A 22107-nucleotide genomic window follows, 5' to 3' on the forward strand; every position below is an offset into this window, starting at 1 on the left:
ATTAAGCGCTTACTACGTGCCGGGCCCTGTTCTCGGCGCTGGGGTACATAATAACGGTATTGATGAAGCGCTTACTATGTGCCGGGCACTGTTCTCAGCGCTGGGGTAGATAATAATAATAATAATAATAGTATTGATTAAGCGCTTACTATGTGCCGGGCACTGTTCTCAGCGCTGGGATAGATAGCAATAATAATAATAATGATAGTATTGATTAAGCGCTTACTATGTGCCGGGCACTATTCTCAGGGCTGAGATAGATAATAATAGTAATAATGGTATTTATTAAGCGCTTACTATGGGCCAGGCACTGTTCTAAGCGCTGGGGGAGATCCAAGCAAATCGGGGTGGATACAGTCCCTTGGCCCACGTGGGGCTCACCGTCTCCATCCCCATTTTACAGACGAGGGAACTGAGGCCCAGAGAAGCGAAGTGACTTGCCCAAGTCACACTGCAGACAAGTGGCAGAGTCAGGATTAGAACCCATGACCTTCTGACTCCCAGGCCCGGGCTCTACCCACTACGCCACGCTGCTTCCCTTAGAAGATACAAACTAATCAGGTTGGACCCCAGTCCCTGTCCCCCGTGGGGCTCCCCGTCTTTCTCCCCATTTTCCAGATGAGGAAACTGAGGCCCAGAGAAGGGAAGTGACTGGCCCAAGGTCACGCAGCAGACAGGCGGTGGAGCCGGGATTAGAACCCAGGTCTTTCTGAGTCCCGGGCTCTATCCTCGAAGCCGCACTTCTTCCCAGTGTTTCGACCAGCTCTGTTGAGTTGTCCTCTCCCAAGTGCTTAGTACAGTGCTCTGCGCACAGTAAGCACTCCGAAGGTCCTGGGTTCTAATCGTTGCCGAATTGTCCATTCCAAGCGCTTAGTCCAGTGCTCTGCACATAGTAAGCGCTCAATAAATACTACTGAATGAATGAAAGTATGATTGATTGATTGATTGCTTGATTGACAGGGACCCTGAAGGGCCAGACAACTTGGCACCTACCCCAGTATTTCGCACACTGCTTCTCCCAAGCTCTTAGCACAGTGCTCGGCACATAGTGATCACTCGATAAATATGATTAAGTGCTATAATTATTATAACACTCCGTTTTTACCTTTTTTTTTAATTTTTCCAAAGCCCTTTCGCCTTTAAGTGATCTCACGGGGCAGGGAACGTGTCTACCAAATAATAATAAAGTTGGTATTTGTTAAGCGCTTACTATGTGCAGAGCACTGTTCTAAGCGCTGGGGGAGATGCAGGGTCATCGGGTTGTCTCACGGGGGGGGGGGGGGGGGCTCACAGTTAATCCCCATTTTCCAGATGAGGTCACTGAGGCCCAGAGAAGTGAAGCGACCCGCCCGCAGTCACACAGCTGACGAGCGGCAGATCCGGGAGTCGAACTCACGACCTCTGACTCCGAAGCCCGGGCTCTTTCCGCTGAGCCACGCGGCTTCCCCAGTTGTCCTCTCCCAAGCGCTTAGTTCAGTGCTCTGCACACAAGCGCTCAATAAATACTTAGTAAGCGCTTACTCTGAGCCCCTCTTATTCCCCCCTCCCTCAGCACTCGCATCCGTATCCGTCTTTCTTTCATTTATATTAATATCTGTCTTCCCCTCTTTAGCTCTCTGAGGGCAGGGAACATATCTACCAACTCTGTTGAATCGTCCTCGCCCAAGCGCCTAGTCCAGTGCTCTGCACACGTAGCAAGCGCTCAAGTTCATGGGTTCTAATCCCGGCTCCGCCACTTGTCGACTGGGTGACCTTGAAAAAGTCACTTCCCTTCTCTGGGCCTCAGTTCCCGCACCTGGAAAATGGGGATGGAGACGGTGAGCCCCACGGGGGACGGGGACCGCGGCCAACCCGATTTGCTTATCTCCCCCCCCGGTGCTCACTACAGTGCCTGGCACACAGTAAGCGCTTAACCAATACCACAGTTGTTATTAATAAATACTATTGATTGATCTGGGTCAGTGTGTGAAAACGCACCCTCCCTCCTCTGCCTGAATCTCTTTATGACCCCCAAACCCTCGGTATAGGAAGGAGGAGGAGGAGGAGGAGGAGATGGAAAAGTGGGAAGAGGAGGAGGAGCGGGAGATGGAGGAGGAGGAAGAGGAGGAAGAGAAGATGGAGGAGGAAGAAGAGGAAAAGGAGGAGAAGAGGGCGGGGGAGGAAGTGGAGGAGGAAGAGGAAGAGAAGGAGGAGGGAGCGGAGGAGGAGAGGAGAAAGGAGGAAGAGGAGGAGGAAGAGGTGGAGGAGGAAGAGAAGGAGGAGAAGGAAGCGGAGGAGGAAGAGAAGGAAGAGGAAGAGGTGGAGGAGGAGGAGGAGGTGGTGGAGGAGGAGGAGGAAGAGGAGAAGGAGGAGGTGGAGGAGAAGGAAGTGGAGACGGAGGAGAAAGAGGAGGAGGTAGAGGAGAAGGAAGCGAAGGAGGAGGAAGAGAAGGAGGGAGAGGTGGAGGAGGAGGAAGAGGAGGTGGAGGAAAGGGAAGAGGAGGAAGGAGGAGGAAGAGGAAGAGAGAGAAGGAGGAGGGGGAAGAGGAGGGGGAAGAGGAGGAGGAAGAGGAGGAGGAAGAGAGAGAGGAGGAGGAGGAGGGAGAGGAGGAGGAAGAGGGGGTGGAGGAAAAGGAAGAGGAGGAAGGAGGAGGAAGAGGTGGTGGAGGTAGAAGACGAGGAGGAAGAGAGAGAAGGAGGAGGGGGAAGAGGAGGGGGAGGAGGAGGAAGAGGAGGAGGAGGAAGAGGTGGAGGAGGAGGAGGAGGAAGAGAGAGAGGAGGAGGGAGAGTAGGAGGAAGAGGAAGAGGTAGAGGAAGAGGAAGAGAGAGAAGGAGGAGGGGGAAGAGGAGATGGAGGAGAAGGAAGCGGAGGAGGAAGAGGAGGAGGGAGAGAGAGAAAAGGAGGAGGGAGAGTAGGAGGAAGAGGAAGAGGAGGTGGAGGGGAAGGAAGAGAAAGAGGAGGAGGAGGAGGAAGAGATGGAGGAGGAGGAAGAGATAGGAGGAGGGAGAGTAGGAGGAAGAGAAGGAGGAGGAGGAGGAGGAGGAGGAGGAGGAGGAGGAGGAGGAAGAGGAGGTAAAAAAGGAAAGGGAGGAGGAGGTGCTAAGAGCAGAAGGGACTCCCTTGCCCCTTGGACTGTGGCCAACCCGATCTGCTTGTATCCTCCTCAGCGCTTAGCACAGCGGTACAGCGCCTGCCACACAGTTAAGCGCTTAACAAATACCATGATTATTATTGCCCCCACCCTCCTTCCTCGAGCTGCTCCGTCCAGCTAGTTAGGGTGGGGGGGGGCCTGACCCCAAAGGTCACCCCACGGGTGACCCCAGGCTGAAGACGGGGAGGGCGGGGGAAGGAAAGCTGAAACGACAGAAGCAGAAAAACGAGGTGAAAGGCCAAAGCCAAACAGGCGGCGGGGGCTGGGGGAGGCCCCTGCTCACAGTCCGTCCGTTTGCGAAATCTATCCGTCGCTGGGATGTATGGAGCGCTTCCTTGGTGCAGGGCACCGTGCTAGGCGCTTGGGAGGGTAGGCCATAACAGAGTCGGTAGAGGCAGGGGGAGGCCGAGATGGTCGGGGAGGGTAGAAGGGATGGTGTCTTTTAGGCGCTTACCAATAATAATAACAATGTTGGTATTTGTTAAGCGCTTCCTACGTGCCGAGCACTGTTCTAAGCGCTGGGGGAGACACGGGGCAATCAGGATGCCCCACGTGGGGCTCACAGTCTTCATCCCCATTTTCCAGATGAGGTCACTGAGGCCCAGAGAAGTGAAGTGACTCGCCCACGGCCCCACAGCTGACGAGTGGCAGCGCGGGGATTCGAACTCATGACCTCTGACTCCAAAGCCCGGGCTCTTTCCACCGAGCCACGCTGCTCCTCTATGCGACAAGCCCTGGGGCCTCCCCCCAAATTCTCCCTCCCCCCCCATACAGCCCTCGTCACCCCACAAACCTCCCCCCCTCTCCCCCAGGTCTTCTCCCCCCCCATCCTTCCCCCTCCCCCGCCCAAGTCCTTCCCCTCCCCCCAATCCATCCTCTTCCCCCCAGGCCTTTCCCAGCCCCCCCATCCTTCCCCCCCTCCCATCCTTCCCCCTCCCCCCCCAGGTCCTCCCCCTCCCCCCACCCTTCCCCCTCCTACCCAATCCTTCCCCCCCCCAGGTCTTCCCCATCCCCCCCCATCCTTCCCCCTCCCCCAAGGCCTTCCCCATCCCCCCCATCCCTCCCCGCCCCCCAGGCCCTTCCCATCCCCCCCATCCTTCCCCCTCCCCCCCCATCCTTCCCCCTCCCCCCCCATCCTTCCCCCTCCCCAGGTCTTCCCTTTCCCCCCCCCCCCTTCCCCCTCCCGCCCGGAGTTGTGGGTTGGGCGGGGCGGACGGCGCCCCCTAGTGGCGGGCGGGGGTGGGGCGCGCGCGGTGGGGCGGGCGGGGGCCGATGGAGGCGGAGGCGGCGGCGGTGAGTGTCGGGGGCCCCGACGCCGACGCCGAGGCGGGAAGGACCCCCTCCCCCCCCGAAAACCCCCCACCCCACGGGCCCCCGGCAGGTCGGGAGGGAGGCCGGGGAGCCGGGCCGGGGCTTCGCCTTCGCCCAAGGCCTCGCCGAGGCCTCGCTTTTCCCGCCCAAAAAGAGGCGGCGGCCGTTGGGCGGGGGGCGGGGCGGGGGGCGGGGCCTCGGCGCCTCCGCCCCCCCCCCACCCCGAGCGGCCAATCGGCGCCCGCGCCGCTGGGGGCCGTTCCTCGCCCCGCCCCCCTCCCCGGCCGGGACTCGCGCCTGCGCGGCCCGGAGACACCCCTCCCCCCCCCCACCATCATAATCATAATGCTGGCATTTGTTAAGCGCTTACTCTGTGCCCAGCACTGCGCTATAATAATGTGGGGATTGGTTAAGCGCTGACTCTGTGCAGAGCCCCGTTCTAAGCGCTGGGGGAGACCCGGGGTCATCGGGTTGTCCCCCGTGGGGCTCCCGGGCTTCATCCCCATTTGACGGATGAGGGGACTGAGGCCCAGAGAAGTGAAGTGACTTCATGATGATAATGTTGGTATTGGTTAAGCGCTTATTATGTGCAGAGCGCCGTTCTAAGCGCTGGGAGAGATCCGGGGTCATCGGGTTGTCCCCCGTGGGGCTCCCAGTCATCATCCCCATTTGGCGGATGAGGGAACTGAGGCCCAGAGAAGTGACGGGACTTGCCCACAGTCACACAAGTGGCAGAGCCGGCATTCGAACCCATGACCTCTGACTCCCCAACCCGGGCTCTTTCCACTGAACCCCGCTGCTTGCCCACAGAGCGGGCCCCTGACTTGGCCGTCAAGTGACCTGCCCCCCCCCAAACATGGCCGTCACCCCGATGTGGTGGGGGGGGGGGGGCGTCCTCCCCGACGGGACGGTCACGTGACGTGCCCCCCCGACATGGCGGTCACCCTGATGTGAGGGGCCTCCCTGACGTGCCCCCCCCCCGATGTGGGGGGTCCCCTCACATGGCGGTCACCCCGAAATGTCGTCCCCCCCCCCGACACGGCAGGCACCCACACGTGGCGGTCACCCTGACCCGAGGGCCCCTCTCACAGGATGGTCATCCTGTCATGGCGGCCCCCCTGACTTGGCAGTCACGTGACATGCCCCCTCCCCCCCCATGACATGGCGGTCACCCTGACGTGAGGGGGCTCCCCGACATGGCAGTCACCCCAACGTGGCAGCCGCCCCGACATGGCCGTCGTCCCGACATGGCCGTCGTCCCGACATGGCCGTCGTCCCGACACGGCCGTCGTCCCGACACGGCAGGCACCCGCACATGGCTGTCACCCTGACTTGAGGGCCCCTCTCACAGGCTGGTCACCCCAACATGGCGGCCCCCCCCGACACGGCAGGCACCCGCACATGGCTGTCACCCTGACTTGAGGGCCCCTCTCACAGGCTGGTCACCCCAACATGGCGGCCCCCCCCGACACGGCAGGCACCCGCACATGGCTGTCCCCCTGACTTGAGGGCCCCCTCTCATAGGATGGTCGCCCTGTCACGGCAGCCCCCCGACCATGGCGGCCCCCCCTGACATGGCAGGCCCCTGACTTGGCGGCGGTCACCTGACGTGCCTGGCGGTCACCCTGACTTGAGGGGGTCTCCCCGACGTGGCAGTCACCCTAATGTGGCAGTCACCCCAACGTGACAGCCACCCACCATGGTGGTCACCCCGACACGGTGGCCCCCTCACACGGCCGTCATCCCGACACGGCGGCCTCCCTGACACGGCAGGCACCCGCACGTGACGGTCACCCTGACTAGAGGTCCCTTGTCACAGGATGGTCACCCTGACATGGCAGGGAACCGGACCCGGCGGTCACCCTGACCTGAGGGCCCCCCTCACGGGATGGTCACCCCGACACGGCGGGCCCCCCCGACACGGCGGGCACCCGCGCATGGCGGTCACCCTGACGTGGCGGCCCCCCCCCGACGCGATGGTCACCCCAACGTGGCGGCCCCCTTGATATGGCGGCCACCCTGCCGTGGCGGTCCACCTGAGGAGGTGGCCACTCTGACCTGGCGGTCACCCCGACCCCGCAGCCCCCTTGGCGTGGTGGCCTCCCTCTTGGCCGGTCGCCCTGACGTGGCCACCACCATGACAGTCACTTTCATTCATTCATTCAGCAGTATTTATTGAGCGCTTACTGTGTGCGAAGCACTGGACTAAGCGCTTGGGAGAGGACGGTATAGCAGTAAAAGGACACATTCCCTGCTCACAAGAATTAGCACATTCCCTGCTCGCAGTCTAGAGCCAGATTGTACTTTCCAAGCACTTAGTACACTGCCGTGCCCACAGTAAGCGCTCAATAAATACGATTGAATGGGGGGGGGGGGGGACGTGGCGGCCACCCCAAAAAGGCAGTCACCCCAACGTCTTAGTCACCCCGATGTGGCAGCCCCCCTCATTTGCCGGTCACTTCCATTCATTCAGTTGTATTTACTGAGCGCTCACTGTGTGCAAAGCACTGGACTAAGCGCTTGGGAGAGGACAACGTAACAATAGAAGGACGCATTCCCTGCTCACAAATCTAGAGCCAGATTGTACTTCCCAAGCACTTAGTACACTGCCGTGCACGCGGTAAGCGTTCAATAAATACGATTGAATGGAGGAGGGTCACTTGGCGGCCACCCCAATAAGGCAGTCACCCCAGTGTGTTAGACCCCCTCATTCGCTGGTCACTTCCATTCATTCATTCATTCATTCATTCAGCGCATTTATCGAGCGCTTACCGTGTGCAAAGCACTGTACTAAACCTTCAGGAGAGGACGATATACCAAGAAATGGGCACATTCCCTGCCCACAAGGAGCTCACAGTCTACAGGCGAACTGTACTTTCCGTCCAGTGCTCTGCACACGGTAAGCGCTCGCTAAATGCGATTGAATGAACGAATGGAGGGGGTCACATGGTGGCCACCCCAGCGTGTAGTCGCCCTGATGCGGCAGCCCCCCTCATTTGCCGGTCACATCCGTTCATTCAGTCATACTTATTGAGCGTTTACTGTGTGCGGGGCACTGTACTAAGCCTTCGGGAGAGGACAGTGCGACAGTAAACGGACACGTTCCCCGCCCCCGACGAGCTGACAGTCTAGAAGGGGGTCTCGCGGCGGTCACCCCGAGATGGCGGGCCACCCTGACGGGTCGGTCACCCCAACGCGGGGGCCTTGGGGAGGCAAAGATGGAAGGGGGAGGAAGGGAAGGCGCGTCCTTCGAGGCCGGCAGGAGGAGGACACGGGAACACGTTCCGCCGTTGAGCCGTCCGCCTGGTCCAACCTCCCACGGGAAGACGACGTCTCACCCCCACCCCTTCCGTGACCTCCCTCCCTCCCTCTCTGACCGACCGACTCAACGGTCATATTTATCGAGCGCTCGGGGTGGGCGGAGCACTGTACTGAGCGCTCGGGAGAGGACAAAACGGAGTTGGGAGACACGCTCCCCCCGCCGCGACGATGGGGAGCTCTCAAAGCGGGGCCCAAAAGACCCCCCCCCCCCCGCCCCGATTCCCACACCCAACTCCGTCTTTCCGACTCGTTCCTTCTTTGGCGCGGAGGAAGCGTGCAGTGGCTCGGGGAAAACTGCCCGGCTTTCGCCGGCCTGGCGTTGCACTTCCCGAGCACTCGGTCCATTTATTCAGTCGTATTTATTGAGCGCTTACTGGGTGCAAAGCACTGTGCTAAGCGCCTGCTCCAATGGAACGATAAACAGACCCATTCCCAGCTCACGACGAGCTTACAGTCTGGGGGGGGGGGGGGGGCGGACGTTAATCCTTCATTCAATAGTATTTATTGAGCGCTTACTACGTGCAGAGCACTGTACCGAGCGCTTGGAATGAACAAGTCGGCAACAGGAATGAACGAGAGGAAAGCGGTGCGGGGCCGGGGGCGGGGGCGAAGAAAGGGGCGAGTCGGGGCGACGCGGAAGGGGGAAGAGGAAAGGAGGGCGCAGTCAGGGAAGACTTCCTGGGGGAGACGGACCTGAAATGAGGTTAATAATAATAACAATGTTGGTATTTGTTAAGCGCTTCCCCTGTGCCGTGCACCGTTCTAAGCGCTGGGGGTAGACACGGGGGAATCGGGTTGTCCCACGTGGGGCTCACGGTCCTCATCCCCATTTTACAGATGAGGTCACTGAGGCCCAGAGAAGTGAAGTGACTCGCCCACGGTCACACAGCCGACAAGTGGCAGAGCCGGGATTCGAACTCATGACCTCTGACTCCAAAGCCCGTGCTAAAGGAGGGGGCGGGGGAGTCATTTTCCTGTCGCCACGAGGATCGAGCGGGTGCTGAATAAATGCTCGGACTAGACTGTAGCCCTACTGGGGGTGGGAAATGTGTCTACCAACTCCCTGTCCTCTCCCAATTGCTTAGTACAGCGCTCTGCACCTAGTAAGTGCTCAGTAAATACCATCGATCGATTCACTGAGTATCTAAAGCCCGCCCACCAAGCCCCCGGCTTCCTGCTCCCCAGCGAAAGCCCTGCCCCTTTTTGCCCCCACGCCCGAGATGGAAAGTGGTAACAATAGTAATGTTGGTACCTGTTAAGCGCTCACTACGTGCAGAGCACCGTTCCAAGCGCTGGGGGAGATACGGGGTCATCGGGCCGTCCCACGGGAGGCTCACGGTTAATCCTCTTGTGCCCAACCTTGCATCTACCCCGGCACTTAGAACAGTGCCTGGCCCATGATAATAATAATAATAATAATAATAATAATAATGTTGGCATTTGTTAAGCGCTTACTATGTGCAGAGCACTGTTCTAAGCGCTGGGGTAGACACAGGGTCATCAGGTTGTCCCACGTGGGGCTCACAGTCTTCATCCCCATTTGACAGATGAGGTAACTGAGGTACAGAGAAGTGAAGTGACTTGCCCACTGTCAGCTGACAGGTGGCCGAGCCGGGATTCGAACCCATGACCTCTGACTCCAAAGCCCGCACTCTTTCCACTGAGCCACGCCGTTTCTCCAAGTAAGCACTTCAATACCATTAAAAAAAGGCAGTAGAAAGTGGGAACCTCTTGGACCATCCGATCTGATCACCAATCATCCGATTGTGTTTATTGAGCGCTTACTGGGTGCAGAGCCCTGGGCGAAGCGCTTGGAGAGGACAGTGGAAAAATAAACAGGTTCCCCGCCCACCACGAGCACGGTCGTATTTACTGAGCACTTACTATGTGCAGAGCACTGTACTAAGCGCTTGGAATGGACAAATCAGTAGCGGATAGACAGTCCCTGCCCTTTGACGGGCGCACGGTCTAACCAGAGAAGTCTAGTCAGAGAAGCAGCGTGGCTCAGTGGAAAGAGCATGGGCTTGGGAGCCAGAGGTCATGCGTTCGAATCCCGGCTCTGCCACTTAGCTGTGTGACTGCGGGCAAGTCCCTTCGCTTCTCTGGGCCTCAGTTCCCTCATCTGGAAAATGGGGATGAAGACCGGGAGCCTCCCGCGGGACAACCCGATCACCCCGTATCTCCCCCAGCGCTTAGAACGGTGCTCTGCACGGAGTAAGCGCTTAACAGATCCCAACATTATTATTAATCGAGTGTGCGCAGGACTGGACTAAGCCCTGGGAAAAGGCAGTAGAGTCGGTAGATAACGTTCGCCACTTGTCTGCTGTGTGGCCTTGGGTGAGTCGCTTCACTTCTCTGTGCCCCAGTTCCCTCGTCTGTAACGTGAGGACTCATTCATTCATTCCGTCGTATTGTGCAGAGGACTGTACTAAGCGCTTGGGAGAGGACAAGGGGACAACAAACCGACACATCCCCTGCCCTCGACGAGCTCGCCGTCTAGAGGGGAGACGGACTTTAATATAAGTAAATTACAGATCTCCACCCCAGCACTTGGAACCGTGCCTGGCACGAAGGAAGCGCTGAACAGATACCATTGACAGCAAGCGCTCAGTACAGTGCTTTGCACACTGTAAGCGCTCAATAAATATGACTGAATAAGCACCGACAGTCACCTTCAATCGCTCAGGTTCCTGCAGTTCCTTCCCATTTGTTTTCAAACACATTGGTCTCCTCTATTCTCAAGGAAACACCTCCCGCCCCGGCCTCCCCCGTTCCCTTCTCCGGATAATAATAATAAAAATGACAGTACTTATTAAGCGCCTACTATGTGCCAAGCACTGTTCTAAGCGCTGGGAATGATACCGGCCACGGGAAGCAGCACGGCGTAGTGGATTGAGCCCAGACGTGGGAGTCAGAAGGTCCGTGGTTCCTAATCCCGGCCCCGTCACTTGTCCGTGACCGTGGACGAGTCGCTTCACTTCTCCGGGCCTCGGTGACCTCGTCTGGAGAATGGGGGTGGAGACGGGGAGCCCCACGTGGGACGGGGACCGTGTCCGACCCGATTTGCTTGCGTTCGCCCCAGCGCTTAGCGCAGTGCCCGGCACATAGTAAGCACTCAGCGAGTACCGTGATCGTCACCGATACAAGTTGGCGTGGTTGGACGCCGTCCCTGTCCCACCTGGGCCTCCCATTCGTATCCCAGATCCAGATCGCACGGTTCCATCCGGCCATTCCCGCCCAACCCCGCTGTTCAGAATTCCGGTCCGGCTCCCGGGAGGGGTCACGCACACTTCCTCTCCACCAGCTCTCTTCAGGACCCTCCCGACCATGGATTTCCTTTTTTCCTTTTCCCCTCGACCACGCTCTCCGAAGTCACCCGTGACCCTCACTACCAGCCCTGATCTCCGTCCCTCTCTGCAGCCTCGCCCCTCCTCCTGCCTGCGGGACATCTCCACTCGAATGTTCTCCCGTCACCTCCAGCTTAGCACGTCCCAAAGGGAGCTCCTCATCTCCCCTCCCCGCCCCTGCCCTCCCCCTGACTTTCCCGTCACCGTGGGCGGCGCCGCCGTCCTCCCCGTGTCACGGGCCCAGAACCCGGGCGTTGTCCTGGACTCCTCTCTCTCGTTCAACCCACGTGTTCCATCCCTCCCTAAATCCCAGCGATTCTCCCTTCACAACGTGGCTAAAATCCGCCCTTCCCTCTCCAACCGAACCGCTCCCACGTTAATCCAATCCTTCCTCCTCTCCCGCCTGGGTGACCGCAACGGCCTCCTCGCTGACCCCCTTGCCTCCCGTCTCTCCTCGCTCCGGTCCACGCCTCACCCTGCAACGTTCAGGACACGTCACCCCACTCCTCAGAACACTCCAGGGGTTGCCCATCCACCTCCACGTCAAACGGAAACTCACCGTCGTCGGCTTTAAAGCCGTCCTCCACCTTTCCCCCTCCTCCCTCACCTCCCTCCCGTCCTTCTCCCTCCCGACCCGCGCGCTCCGCTCCTCCGCCGTCGCTCGCCTCCTCCCCGGGCCTCCTTCTCGCCCGTCCCGCCGTCGACCCCCGGCCCCCGGCCCGCCTCTGGCCCGGCACGCCCTCCCTCCTCCAGTCCCACCGACGATGACTCTCCCCCCTTCAGAGCCTTAGCGAAGGCCCATCTCTTCCAAGAGGCCTTCCGGGACTAAGCCCCACTTTTCCTCATTCATTCATTCATTCATTCATTCGCATTTACTGAGCGCTTACTATGTGCAGAGCACTGTATTAAACTCTTGGAAAGTACAATTGGGCAAGAAATAGAGACAATCCCTGCCCGACAACAGGCTCACAGTCTAAACGGGGGAGACGGACAAAAGAAAACAAGTAGTCCGGTGTCAATCCCGTCAAGATAAATAGAATCGTAGATCTAGACACGGTATCGGACTCTCCCCGGCGCCTCGTACGGCGCTCCGCGCCCAGCAGGCGCTCCGGGAGTACGGTCGACCGACTAACCGACGAGCAACAGAGCAAACCGGTGACATGCGTGTAGCCTTCCTTCAAAAATCCAGATCTGTAGACTGGAAACTCACCGTAGGCAGGGAATGTGTTCATTCATTCATTCCATCGTATTCATTGAGCGCTTACTGTGTGCCGAGCACTGTACTAACCGCTGGGAATGGACAACTGGGCAACGGATAGAGACAGTCCCTGCCCGACAACGGGCTCACGGTCCAAACGGGGGAGACAGACGAAACGAAACGAGTAGTCCGGCGTCAGTCTCATCAAGAGAAATAGAATCGTCGATCTAGACACGGTACCGGACTCTCCCCGGCGCCTAGTACGGCGCTCCGCACCCAGCAGGCGCTCCGGAAGTGCGGCCGACCGACCGACCGACGGAAAACAGAGCAAACCAAGGCGAGGGCCCCACGTCCCCTTCGCGCCCGAACTCTCCGATGATTTTTGACCGGGTCCCTCGTTTGCGCCGTGCCCTTTCGCCCCTCCGCCGTTGAAAATCTATCAGAGGCGTTTTATCTTGCAGCCGCCAACTCATGAGATGCAGATGAATTCTCTGTCACCGTCCCCCGTTCCCGCATCTCCTGGGCCGTTAAATAACCCCGCCAGCGGCCCGAGGTTTGGAACTGTCATCCCTAATCGCATCTTTGTAGGAGGAATCGATTTTAAGGTATTCTAAAGCTTGTTCTGAATAGAGGCCTTGAAGTGGATATTAAATAGTGCTGGTGTTTGTGAATAATGATGGTATTGGTTAAGCGCTTCCGATGTGCCAGGCACTGTTCGAAGCGCTGGGGGCGGAGGGGGGCTATAAGTAGGTCATCGGGTGGTCCCCCGTGGGGCTCACAGCCTTCATCCCCATTTTCCAGATGAGGGAACTGAGGCCCAGAGAAGTGAAGCGACCGGCCCAAAGTCACCCAGCTGACAAGGGGCGGAGCCGGGATTAGAACCCACGACCTTCCGACTCCCAAGCCCGGGCTCTTTCCACTGGGCCTCGCTGCTTCTCTGTCAAGTGTGTTCTTAACTACTTGAAGAGCGGCGGGGCATACGCTGGAGCGGCGGGGCTGAGTGGAAAGAGCCCGGGCTTGGGAGTCAGAGGTCGTGAGTTCTAATCTCAGCCCCGCCACCCGTCAGCTGTGTGACCTGAGGCCAGTCACTTCAGTTCTCTGGGCCTCAGTGACCTCATCTGCCAAATGGGGATGAAGACCGGGAGCCTCCCGTGGGACAACCTCGTTACTTTGCATCTACCCCAGCTCTTAGAACAGTGCTTGGCACGGAGTAAGCGCTTAACAAACGCCATCATTATTATTCCCAGAGAGGTAGAAAGCAGTGCAGTCTTCCCCAGTGCTTAGAACAGTGCTTTGCGCACAGGAAGGGCTCGATAAAAACGAATGAATTAATGAGTGAACGAAGGTTTTCTGCTCCTAAAGGGGGGGGGGGGGGGGTGGGCTCCTCCACATGGGGCCACTATCCAGTTATCTCCCATCCAGCTTTCTGGAAAAACGGGCCCCAGAAGCGAAATAAGGGATGATCGTGGGTCTTCCAGCGATCTCAAGTAGGAGGCATGGACGCGTGGTGTGCGAGAGAATCTCCCGCACAATCCGGCAGAATTCGGAGGGGAAAGATGGCTCCCTCTTTAACGGGAAATAAGAAAAACCCTCAGGACACCTGTCGGAGGATCTGGATACCGAAGGGCAGGGACGCAAATAGATGACATTCTCCTACCGAAATAAAGCCCACGGTTTGGCTCTTATAGTCCCTGAATCGGACCCAGAGGCCTGGCTAGGGATTTTCTACCGTAAATATCAGAGAGCTCTCGTTCCGTCTAAACGCGGCCCGAAATTCTTCCCCTGTCACTATTCTGGTAAATCACGGGAAGGGGCGATTGAGCGAAAGGTCACAAAATTGAGGAAGGCGTTTGTTAATAACGGGGACTCACCTCATCCAGCCTTCCCCTCCAACGTGACAAAAGCATTCTTGCCGGGTATCCTAGAATCGGGAAATTGAGCTAACGTGTCCCTTCCTCTCTGAAGGGGCAGTTTAGCTAACTTGATCTCTGCAGCAGTGGCCAGACACCGAATCTAATAAGCGAACAGAAGAAGCCCGGGAGAAAAGGGAAGGTGTAAGAGATAACTGAACACCCCCTCCTTTCCCGGCCTCGCCCCTGGAGACAATTTCTCTTCTTGGCAGCGGTGACTTAGCTTCTCCTGCGATAATAAACACAGAGGAGGAGACGGTCACCCTTTATAATGAGGTTGTAACGACCCACCGTCACCCCGACCCCTTCCCTAAAGTAATATCGTCACTGAGGTGTTCCCTGGGAAGACGGAAGGGTTGGGGCACTCGTTTGGAGAAAGGGGTGAGCGCTTAGTACGGTGTTTTGCGCACGGTGAGGGCTCAGTAAATACGATTGAATGAATGGTGTCCTTTTTTATGGACTGACTGGTGTCCAATCTCCGACCTCCTTCCCCTGCTAGGGGAGAGACAGAGAGACAGAGAGACAGAGACAGAGAGATCCCTCTCTTCACTCTCTGGCCTACCCTTGGTCACCCTGAATGAAGAGGGCTTCAGATACCCAGGTTCCTGTCCTCAAGTTCCCCCTCTCCCTCCCATTCATTCCCTCACTCATTCAGTCGTCCTTATTGAGCTCTTACTGTGCGCAGGGCACCGTACTAAGCGCTTGGGAAAGTAGGGTGCGACGATAAACAGTGACATTCCCTGTCTACAGCGAGCTTACAGTCTAGACCGGGGGAGAGAGACATCAGTGCAGATAAATCAAATGACGGATCTGGACATAAGTGCTGTGGGGCTGGGAGGGGGGAAGGGCAAAGGGAGGAAGCCCTCCCCATCACTTCTTTCTCTGGCTCTCCCTCCTCCCCTCTCTCTTTCTCTTCCTCTCTCTTTCTCCCTCCTCCCCCTTCCCTCCCTCCCTCTTTTTCTCCCTCCTTCCTCTCTCCCTCCATCTCCTCTCTCTTTCTCCCTCCCTCCCTTTTTTCTCTCTCCTTCCTTCCCTCCCTCCCTCTTTCTCCCTTTCTTCCTCCCTCCTTCTCTCTCTTTCTCCTTCCCTCCCTCCCTCTTTCTCCCTCTTTCCTCTCTCCTTTCACCTCCTCTCTCTTTCTCTCTTCCTCCCTTTCTTTTTCTCCTTCCCTCCCTCCCTCCCTCTCTCTCCCTCCTTCCTCTCTCCCTTCATCTCCTCTCTCTTTCTCCCTTCCTCCCTTTCTTTCTCCCTCCTTCCTCTCTCCCTTCATCTCCTCTCTCTTTCTCCCTTCCTCCCTTTCTTTCTTTCTCCCTCCTTCCTCTCTCCCTCCCTCCCTTTTTCTCTCCTTCCTTCCCTCCCTCTCTCTTTCTCCCTCCATTCTTTCTCCCTCCTTCTCCTCTCCCTTTCTCTCTCCTTCCCTCCCTCCTCTCTCTCCCTCCTTCCTCCCTATCTTCAGCTCCTCTCTCTTTCTTCCTCCCTTCCTCCCTTCTTTCTCCTTCCTTCCCTCTCTCCCTCTCTTTCTTCCTCTCTCCTCTCTCTTTCTCTTTCCCTCTCTCCCTTTCTGTTTCTCCCTTTCTTCTTTCCTCCTTCTCCTCTCTCTTTTTCTCTCTTCCCCCTCCCTCCATCTTCCTTCCTCCCTCCTTCCATCTCCTCTCTCCTTCTCCCTCCCACCCTTTCTTTCTCTCTCCTTCGCTCCCTCTCCTCCTCCTCTCTTTCTCCCTTTCTTCCAACCTCCCTCTCCTCTCTCTCTCCCCATCCCTCCTTCCCTTTTTCTCCCTTCTTCCTTCCCTCCCTCTCTCTTTCTCCCTCTCTCTCCCCCACCTTCCCCACTCCCTACCTCCCCCTAAAGCGGTCAGTGGAAACAGTGGCCTTCAGATTCCCAAGCCGTGCCTACTGCAGTTCTCAAGAATCACTTCATTCAATAGTATTTACTGAGCGCTTATTAGGTGCAGAGCACTGTACTAAGCGCTTGAAATGGGCAATTCGGCAACAGATAGAGACAATCCCTACCCAATGACGGGCTCACGGGCTCACCCACTCACCAAAGGTGCCCCTGGGTTTCCCGGCCCGTGCAGTCCTTTCCGGAAGATCGACGGGATTAACGGCCCGTTATCCTTAAAGATCATCGAAGTCCCTGGGGGAGGAAAAAAAAATTGGACGCCTAGATTTTCTCCGGTTACATTTTTAGGAAAGAAAGAAGTTAAACGACCGAAACTCATCGGAGTTGCCTTTACTTATTCTAAGTACTGAGTTGTTCATGGTTTTGGCCGTGGTGGGAAAGACCTCATTCTGTATCTTCATCCTAGGAGTAGCGGTTCTCGTAGGGCTTTGGATGTAAGGTTAACACTGCTTGATGTTTGGTTTCCCTTCTCTTAGACTAATGAGAGTGACTTGAGGAAATTTTTTGCCCAGTACGGGGCAGTGAAAGAGGTGAAGATTGTAAATGACAGAGCGGGAGTGTCGAAAGGGTTAGTACAATTGCCGGAAATGCACTTTATTTTTGTGACTGAATTTTACGGCCTAGTAGTGTCCGCGTAAAAGTATAGCTTCTCGCTGTAAAATAGATAAATAGATATATGAAAATACATTATATATATATATATATAAATAATACTATAGGTAGAGTTATATCGAAATATAATTCATAAATGATGTGATCGTAAATAATAAAATATATAAATATTGGTCCACAATCTAACCGGGCAAACAGCAGACTAGGGGAGTTGTTTGTATTGGGGTTTGGGTTTTTTATGTTATTATTAATAATAATAATAATAATGATTATGGTACTTGTTAAGCGCTTACTACGTGCCAAGCGCTGTTCTAAGCACTGGGGTAGATACAAGGTGATCAGGATGTGTCACGTGGGGCTCACAGTCATAGTCCCCATTTCACAGATGAGGTCACTGAGGCACAGCGAAGTGAAGTGACTTGCCCAGAGTCACACAGCTTCCAAGCGGCAGAGCCGGGATCCGAACCCACGACCTCTCTTCTCTTACTCGCATTCAAAAATCCCTCTGCCTGTCGTTTTCTCCCAAGCGTCTGGTTCCTGTTCACCTCTGAAGAAGGTGGCGGCGCCTTCTGAGGGAACGGGAGGACCCCCGGTTCTGGACTGCTGGCTATGGGCAGGGACCGGGTCTCTCCCAAGTGCTTAGCCCAGTGCTCTGCACATAGTAAACGCGCAACAGATACCCTTCATCGATTGACAGAGTGGCCAGAAGCAACACCAAAACGGTAGCCCAGAGTCCCTTAACCAGTGGAACGAGGACCCTACTGAGAGCTCCCCTCCTCCAGGAGGCCTTCCCAGCTTGAGCGCCCCCTCTTCCTCCGCTCCTCCTCCCCTCCCCGTCGCCCCGACTCCCTCCCCGCCCCACCGCACGCGCGTCTATATGTACAGATTTATTATTCGGTTTGTTTCATTAATGATGTGTACGTATCTCTAATTCTGTTGATTTATCTTGATGCTACAGATGCCTGTCCACTTGTTTTGTTTCGCTGTGTCTGTCTCCCCTCTTCTAGACTGTGAGCCCGTCGTTGGGCAGGGATGGCCTCTCTCTGGTGCCCAGTTGTCCGTTCCAAGCGCTTAGCATACTGCTCCGCACACAGCAAGCGCTCAATAAGTACGATCAAATGAACGAATGAATGATAGGGAGTCAGGACACTCCAGTTTCTACAGCCCGGGCTGCCCCGGACTTGCCGTGTGACCTTGGCGGAGTCACCTAACCTCTCCGTAACCTCATCTGTAAGTCAGTCAGAGGTATTCATTGAACACAGACTGTGCTCAGAGCACTGTACCCATCACCCCGGGAGAGTAATAATATTAATAAGAATACTGTCGGTATTTGTTAAGCGCTTACTATGGGCCAAGCGCCGTTCTAAGCGCTGGGATAGATACGGGCTGATCGGGTTGTCCCCCCCGTGGGGCTCACAGTCTTCATCCCCATCTGACAGGTGAGGGGACTGAGGCACAGGGAAGTGAAGGGATTCGTCCAAAGTCCCACAGCTGACAAGTGGCAGAGCCGGGATGAGAACCCACGGCCTCTGACTCCCGAGCCCGGGCTCCTTCCGCTAAACCGCTTCTCAAAAGATCATGGGTTCTATCCGATTTGCTTGTAAACACTTGACAAATACTCGTATCGTTTTTAGTATTATCGTTATTATTATCATCATCAACCCAGTTGTCTCCGCGCTGGGGTAGATACCAGATGATCACGTTGGACCCAACTCCTGTACCACGTGGGGCTCCCTTAGTCTTAATCCCCACTAATCCCTGGCCCCGCCACCTGCCTGCGGGGTGTGACCTGGGGCAAGTCACTTCCCCTCTCTGGGCCTCGTTCATTCAGCCGTAGTTTTTGAGCGCTTACTGTGCGCCGCGCACTGTACTGAGCGCTGGGGAGAGTTCACCTCCCCTCCGCTAAGCCCTCTCTTCCCCCCTTTCCCTCTGCTCCTCCCCCTCTCCCTTCCCCTCAGCACTTTGCTCATCTGCTCGACCGTATATATTTTCATCACCCTATTTATTTCGTTAATGAGATGGCCATCACCTTGATTCTATTCATTGCTATTGTTTTAATGAGAAGTACATCCCCTCGATTCTATTTATCGCTATTGGTTTGGTCCGTCCGTCTCCCCCGATCCGACCGTGCGCCCGTCGATGGGCAGGGGCCGTCTCTATCTGTCGCCGATCTGTCCATTCCAAGCGCTCGGTACAGTGCTCTGCACAGCGTAAGCGCTCGATAAATACTATTGAATGAATGAATGAGGAGGAGTCGAACCCCGTCGCTTGCCTCAAAGACCCTTCGCTTCCCCCGGCCTCAGTTTCCTCATCTGTAAAACGGGGATGAAATGCCCGTTCTCCCTTCCTCTTAGACTTTGAATCTCTTGCGGGTCGGGGACTGTGTCCAGTCTGATTTTACTGCTTCTACCTCAGAGCTTAGCAGAGGGTTCGGGACATCAATCGACGGTGTATCTTGAGCACTTACTGTGTGTAGAGAGAGCACTGTACTGAGCACTGGGAGAGGACAATAGAACAGAGTCAGCGTGGCTCGGTGGAAAGAGCACGGGCTTTGGAGACGGAGGTCCCGGGTTCGAATGCCCCCTCGGCCACTTGTCAGCTGGGTAAGTCACTTCACTTCTCGGCGCCTCGGTGACCTCATCTGTAAAATGGGGATGAAGACCGTGAGCCCCACGGGGGACAACCTGATTCCCCCGTGTCTACCCCAGCGCTTAGAACGGTGCTCGGCGCGTAGTAAGCGCTTAACAAATACCAACATTGTTATTATTATTATTATTATGTTTCTTGCCCATAAGGAACTTACAGTCTGGAGGGGGAAAGTAAGTAAGCATTTACTTATTATTATTATTTTTGTTATTATTATCCAAACACAAGGTATGCCAAAGGTTCTATGAGGAAAGAGCCCATTGTGGGCAGGGTTTAGCTCTCTCTGTTACTGATTTGTACTTTCCAAGCGCTTAGTACGGTGCTCGGCCCGCAGTAAGCGCTCAGTAAATGCGACTGGATGCGTGAATGAAAGTCGTATGCAATTTTGTCATCTGTGATTTGCAGCCTTTTGGCCGTGTCTAGTTAGAGCTGGTAGAAACTAACCAGAGGCCTGAAGAAGCAGCTTGGTCCGGTGGATAGAAAAGGGGCTCGGGAATCAGAGGACCTGAGTTCCAATCCCAGCTCTGCCCATTCCTGCTGTGTAACCCTGGGCAAGTCATTTCACCTCTGTGTGCCTCAGTTTCCTCAACTGTAAACTGGGGATTCACTCCCCGTTCTCCCTCCTACGTAGACTGTGAGCCCCATGGGGGACAGGGGCTGTGTACCACCCAATTCACCTGTACCTACCCCAGCGCTCAGGGCAGTGTTTGACACCCGTTGTCGTCTTACGCCGTCGAGCCGCGTCCGATCCATGGCGACGCCACGGACACGTCTCTCCAAGAAGGCCCCACTCCCAGCTGCCATCGTTCCGGTCGTGGAGCCACAGAGTTTTCTCGGGAAAAATCGGGAAGCGGTTGACCGTCGCCTCTTTCCGCGCGGTCAACCGGAGTCTCCGCCCTCGGCCCTCTCCCGGGCCGCCGCTGCCCGGCACGGGGGAGTTTCGCCTCGAAGCCGACGGCCTGCCGCCCGCCGGCCGCCGCCCGAGCTGGAATGGGACGGCCGGGCCTCCGCTTCCCTCTCCCTCCCGTAGCCGAGACCGATGGAGGCCTGGAAACTCTCCAGGTGCCACCCTGAGAGGGTGTTTGACACACAGTAAGCGCTTAAATAAATGCTTGAGAAAAGAAGAACCGAAAACAAAAGGCTTGGATGTCACGAAAGGACACCGGACCAGTTTCGGTTCGAGATCTGGGTCTGGAACCGGTTCCGAAAAAGGTTTAATCACAGTCAGCTGTCTTTTGGCTCGTAGAGCTTAGAAAAACTCCAGGGAGCCCAAGGCTCATACCTGCCCATATTTAGTAGGGAAAACTCCCCCATTGTTTGGTGAACTATAAAAATAGAGTGGCGTTTTGAGATTAAAAATCATTTCTGTCCTTTCTTTAGGTATGGTTTCGTCACTTTCGAAACACAGGAAGATGCCCAAAAAATTTTGCAAGAGGTAAGAAGACACAGGAGTAACGTCCCCAGTCCCCGTAGTTTTTGGAACCAAGGCCGCGATGGTCCTCAGAGAATCCGGGGAAACGGAATTCCCAGGCAGCAGGCGGGACAGGGATAAGGGTCCGGGATCGTCTCTATCTGTTGCCGAATTGTCCATTCCAAGCGCTTAGTACAGTGCTCTGCGCATAGTAAGCGCTCAATAAATGCTACTGAATGAAGTTTCCTACCCCTCCTTCGGTCCTCTGACCTCAATCCCACTTCCTTAGAAAGACCCGAATGTTTCGACAACCGCTCATTCACTCATTCGGTCCTATTTCTTGAGCCCTCACTGTGTGCAGAGCGCTGTACTGAGCACTCGGAAAGTACAATTCAGCAATAACGAGAGACAATCCCTGCCCACACCGGGCTTACAGTCTTGAAACGGGGGGGGGGGGGGGGGGGGGGAGGAAGCAGCGTGGCCCAGTGGGAAGAGCCCGGGCTTGGGAGTCAGAGGTCGTGGGTTCGGATCCCGCCTCCGCCACTTGTCAGTTGTGCGACTTTGGGCAAGTCACTTCACTTCTCTGGGCCTCGGTGACCTCATGTGGAAAATGGGGATGAAGACCGTGAGCCTCACGTGGATCGACCTGATGACCCTGTATCTCCCCCGGCGCTTAGAACAGTGCTCTGCACAGAGTAAGCGCTTAACAGATACCAACATTATTATTATCATTTTTACAAGTTAATTAGGTCGGACAGTCTTCTCTCATAAGGCTCGCAGTCTAAATAGGGAGAGGAATAGGTGTTGAATCCCCATTTCCGGTTGAGGAAACTGAGGCACAGAGGAGTGAAGAGACTCACCCAAGGTCACAGAGCAAGCGATTGGTAGAGCCGGGATGAGAACCCAGGTCCCCTGACTCTTCCATTAGGCAACGCTGCTGCTCACTGATGCGGATAGAAGAGTAATAAACGATTCTGAAATCAGAAAAGCAAACGATGTAATAAAAGCAATAAAGGGGATCGGGATAAACGCTCAGTACATACCAATGATCGATCGAGGGCGGGCAGGGAACGTGTCTGCCAACTGTGTCGTACTGGTCTACACCCAGTAAGCACTCAACTGTTTATATTTTCATCACCCTATTTATTTTGTTAATGAGACGTACCTCACCCTGATTCTATTTATCTGCTATTGTTTTAATGAGACGTCCCCCCCCCTCGACTCTATTCATCGCCATCGTTCCCGTCCGTCCGTCTCCCCCGATTAGACCGTGAGCCCGTCGGAGGGCGGGGACCGTCTCTATCTGTTACCGATCTGTCCG

At 56.1% G+C, this 22107-nt stretch overlaps 1 protein-coding gene across 6 annotated transcripts in view; it reads left to right on the plus strand.

Moving 5' to 3' along the window:
- Positions 1 to 4398: 4398 nt before the first annotated feature.
- Positions 4399 to 22107, plus strand: part of BOLL (boule homolog, RNA binding protein) — a 60821-nt gene continuing 43112 nt past the window's right edge. For all 6 annotated transcript variants that reach the window (XM_029069292.1, XM_029069291.1, XM_029069293.2 and 3 more), the window contains exons 1-4: positions 4399 to 4423; positions 12769 to 12912; positions 16594 to 16685; positions 20756 to 20810. In XM_029069292.1, the coding sequence (XP_028925125.1) occupies positions 4403 to 4423; positions 12769 to 12912; positions 16594 to 16685; positions 20756 to 20810 (312 nt within the window). In that variant the 5' untranslated portion in view covers positions 4399 to 4402. The remainder of the gene's footprint in view (positions 4424 to 12768; positions 12913 to 16593; positions 16686 to 20755; positions 20811 to 22107) is intronic.

Source organism: Ornithorhynchus anatinus, chromosome 7 (assembly GCF_004115215.2).
Source record: "Ornithorhynchus anatinus isolate Pmale09 chromosome 7, mOrnAna1.pri.v4, whole genome shotgun sequence".
Lineage (NCBI taxonomy): Eukaryota > Metazoa > Chordata > Mammalia > Monotremata > Ornithorhynchidae > Ornithorhynchus > Ornithorhynchus anatinus.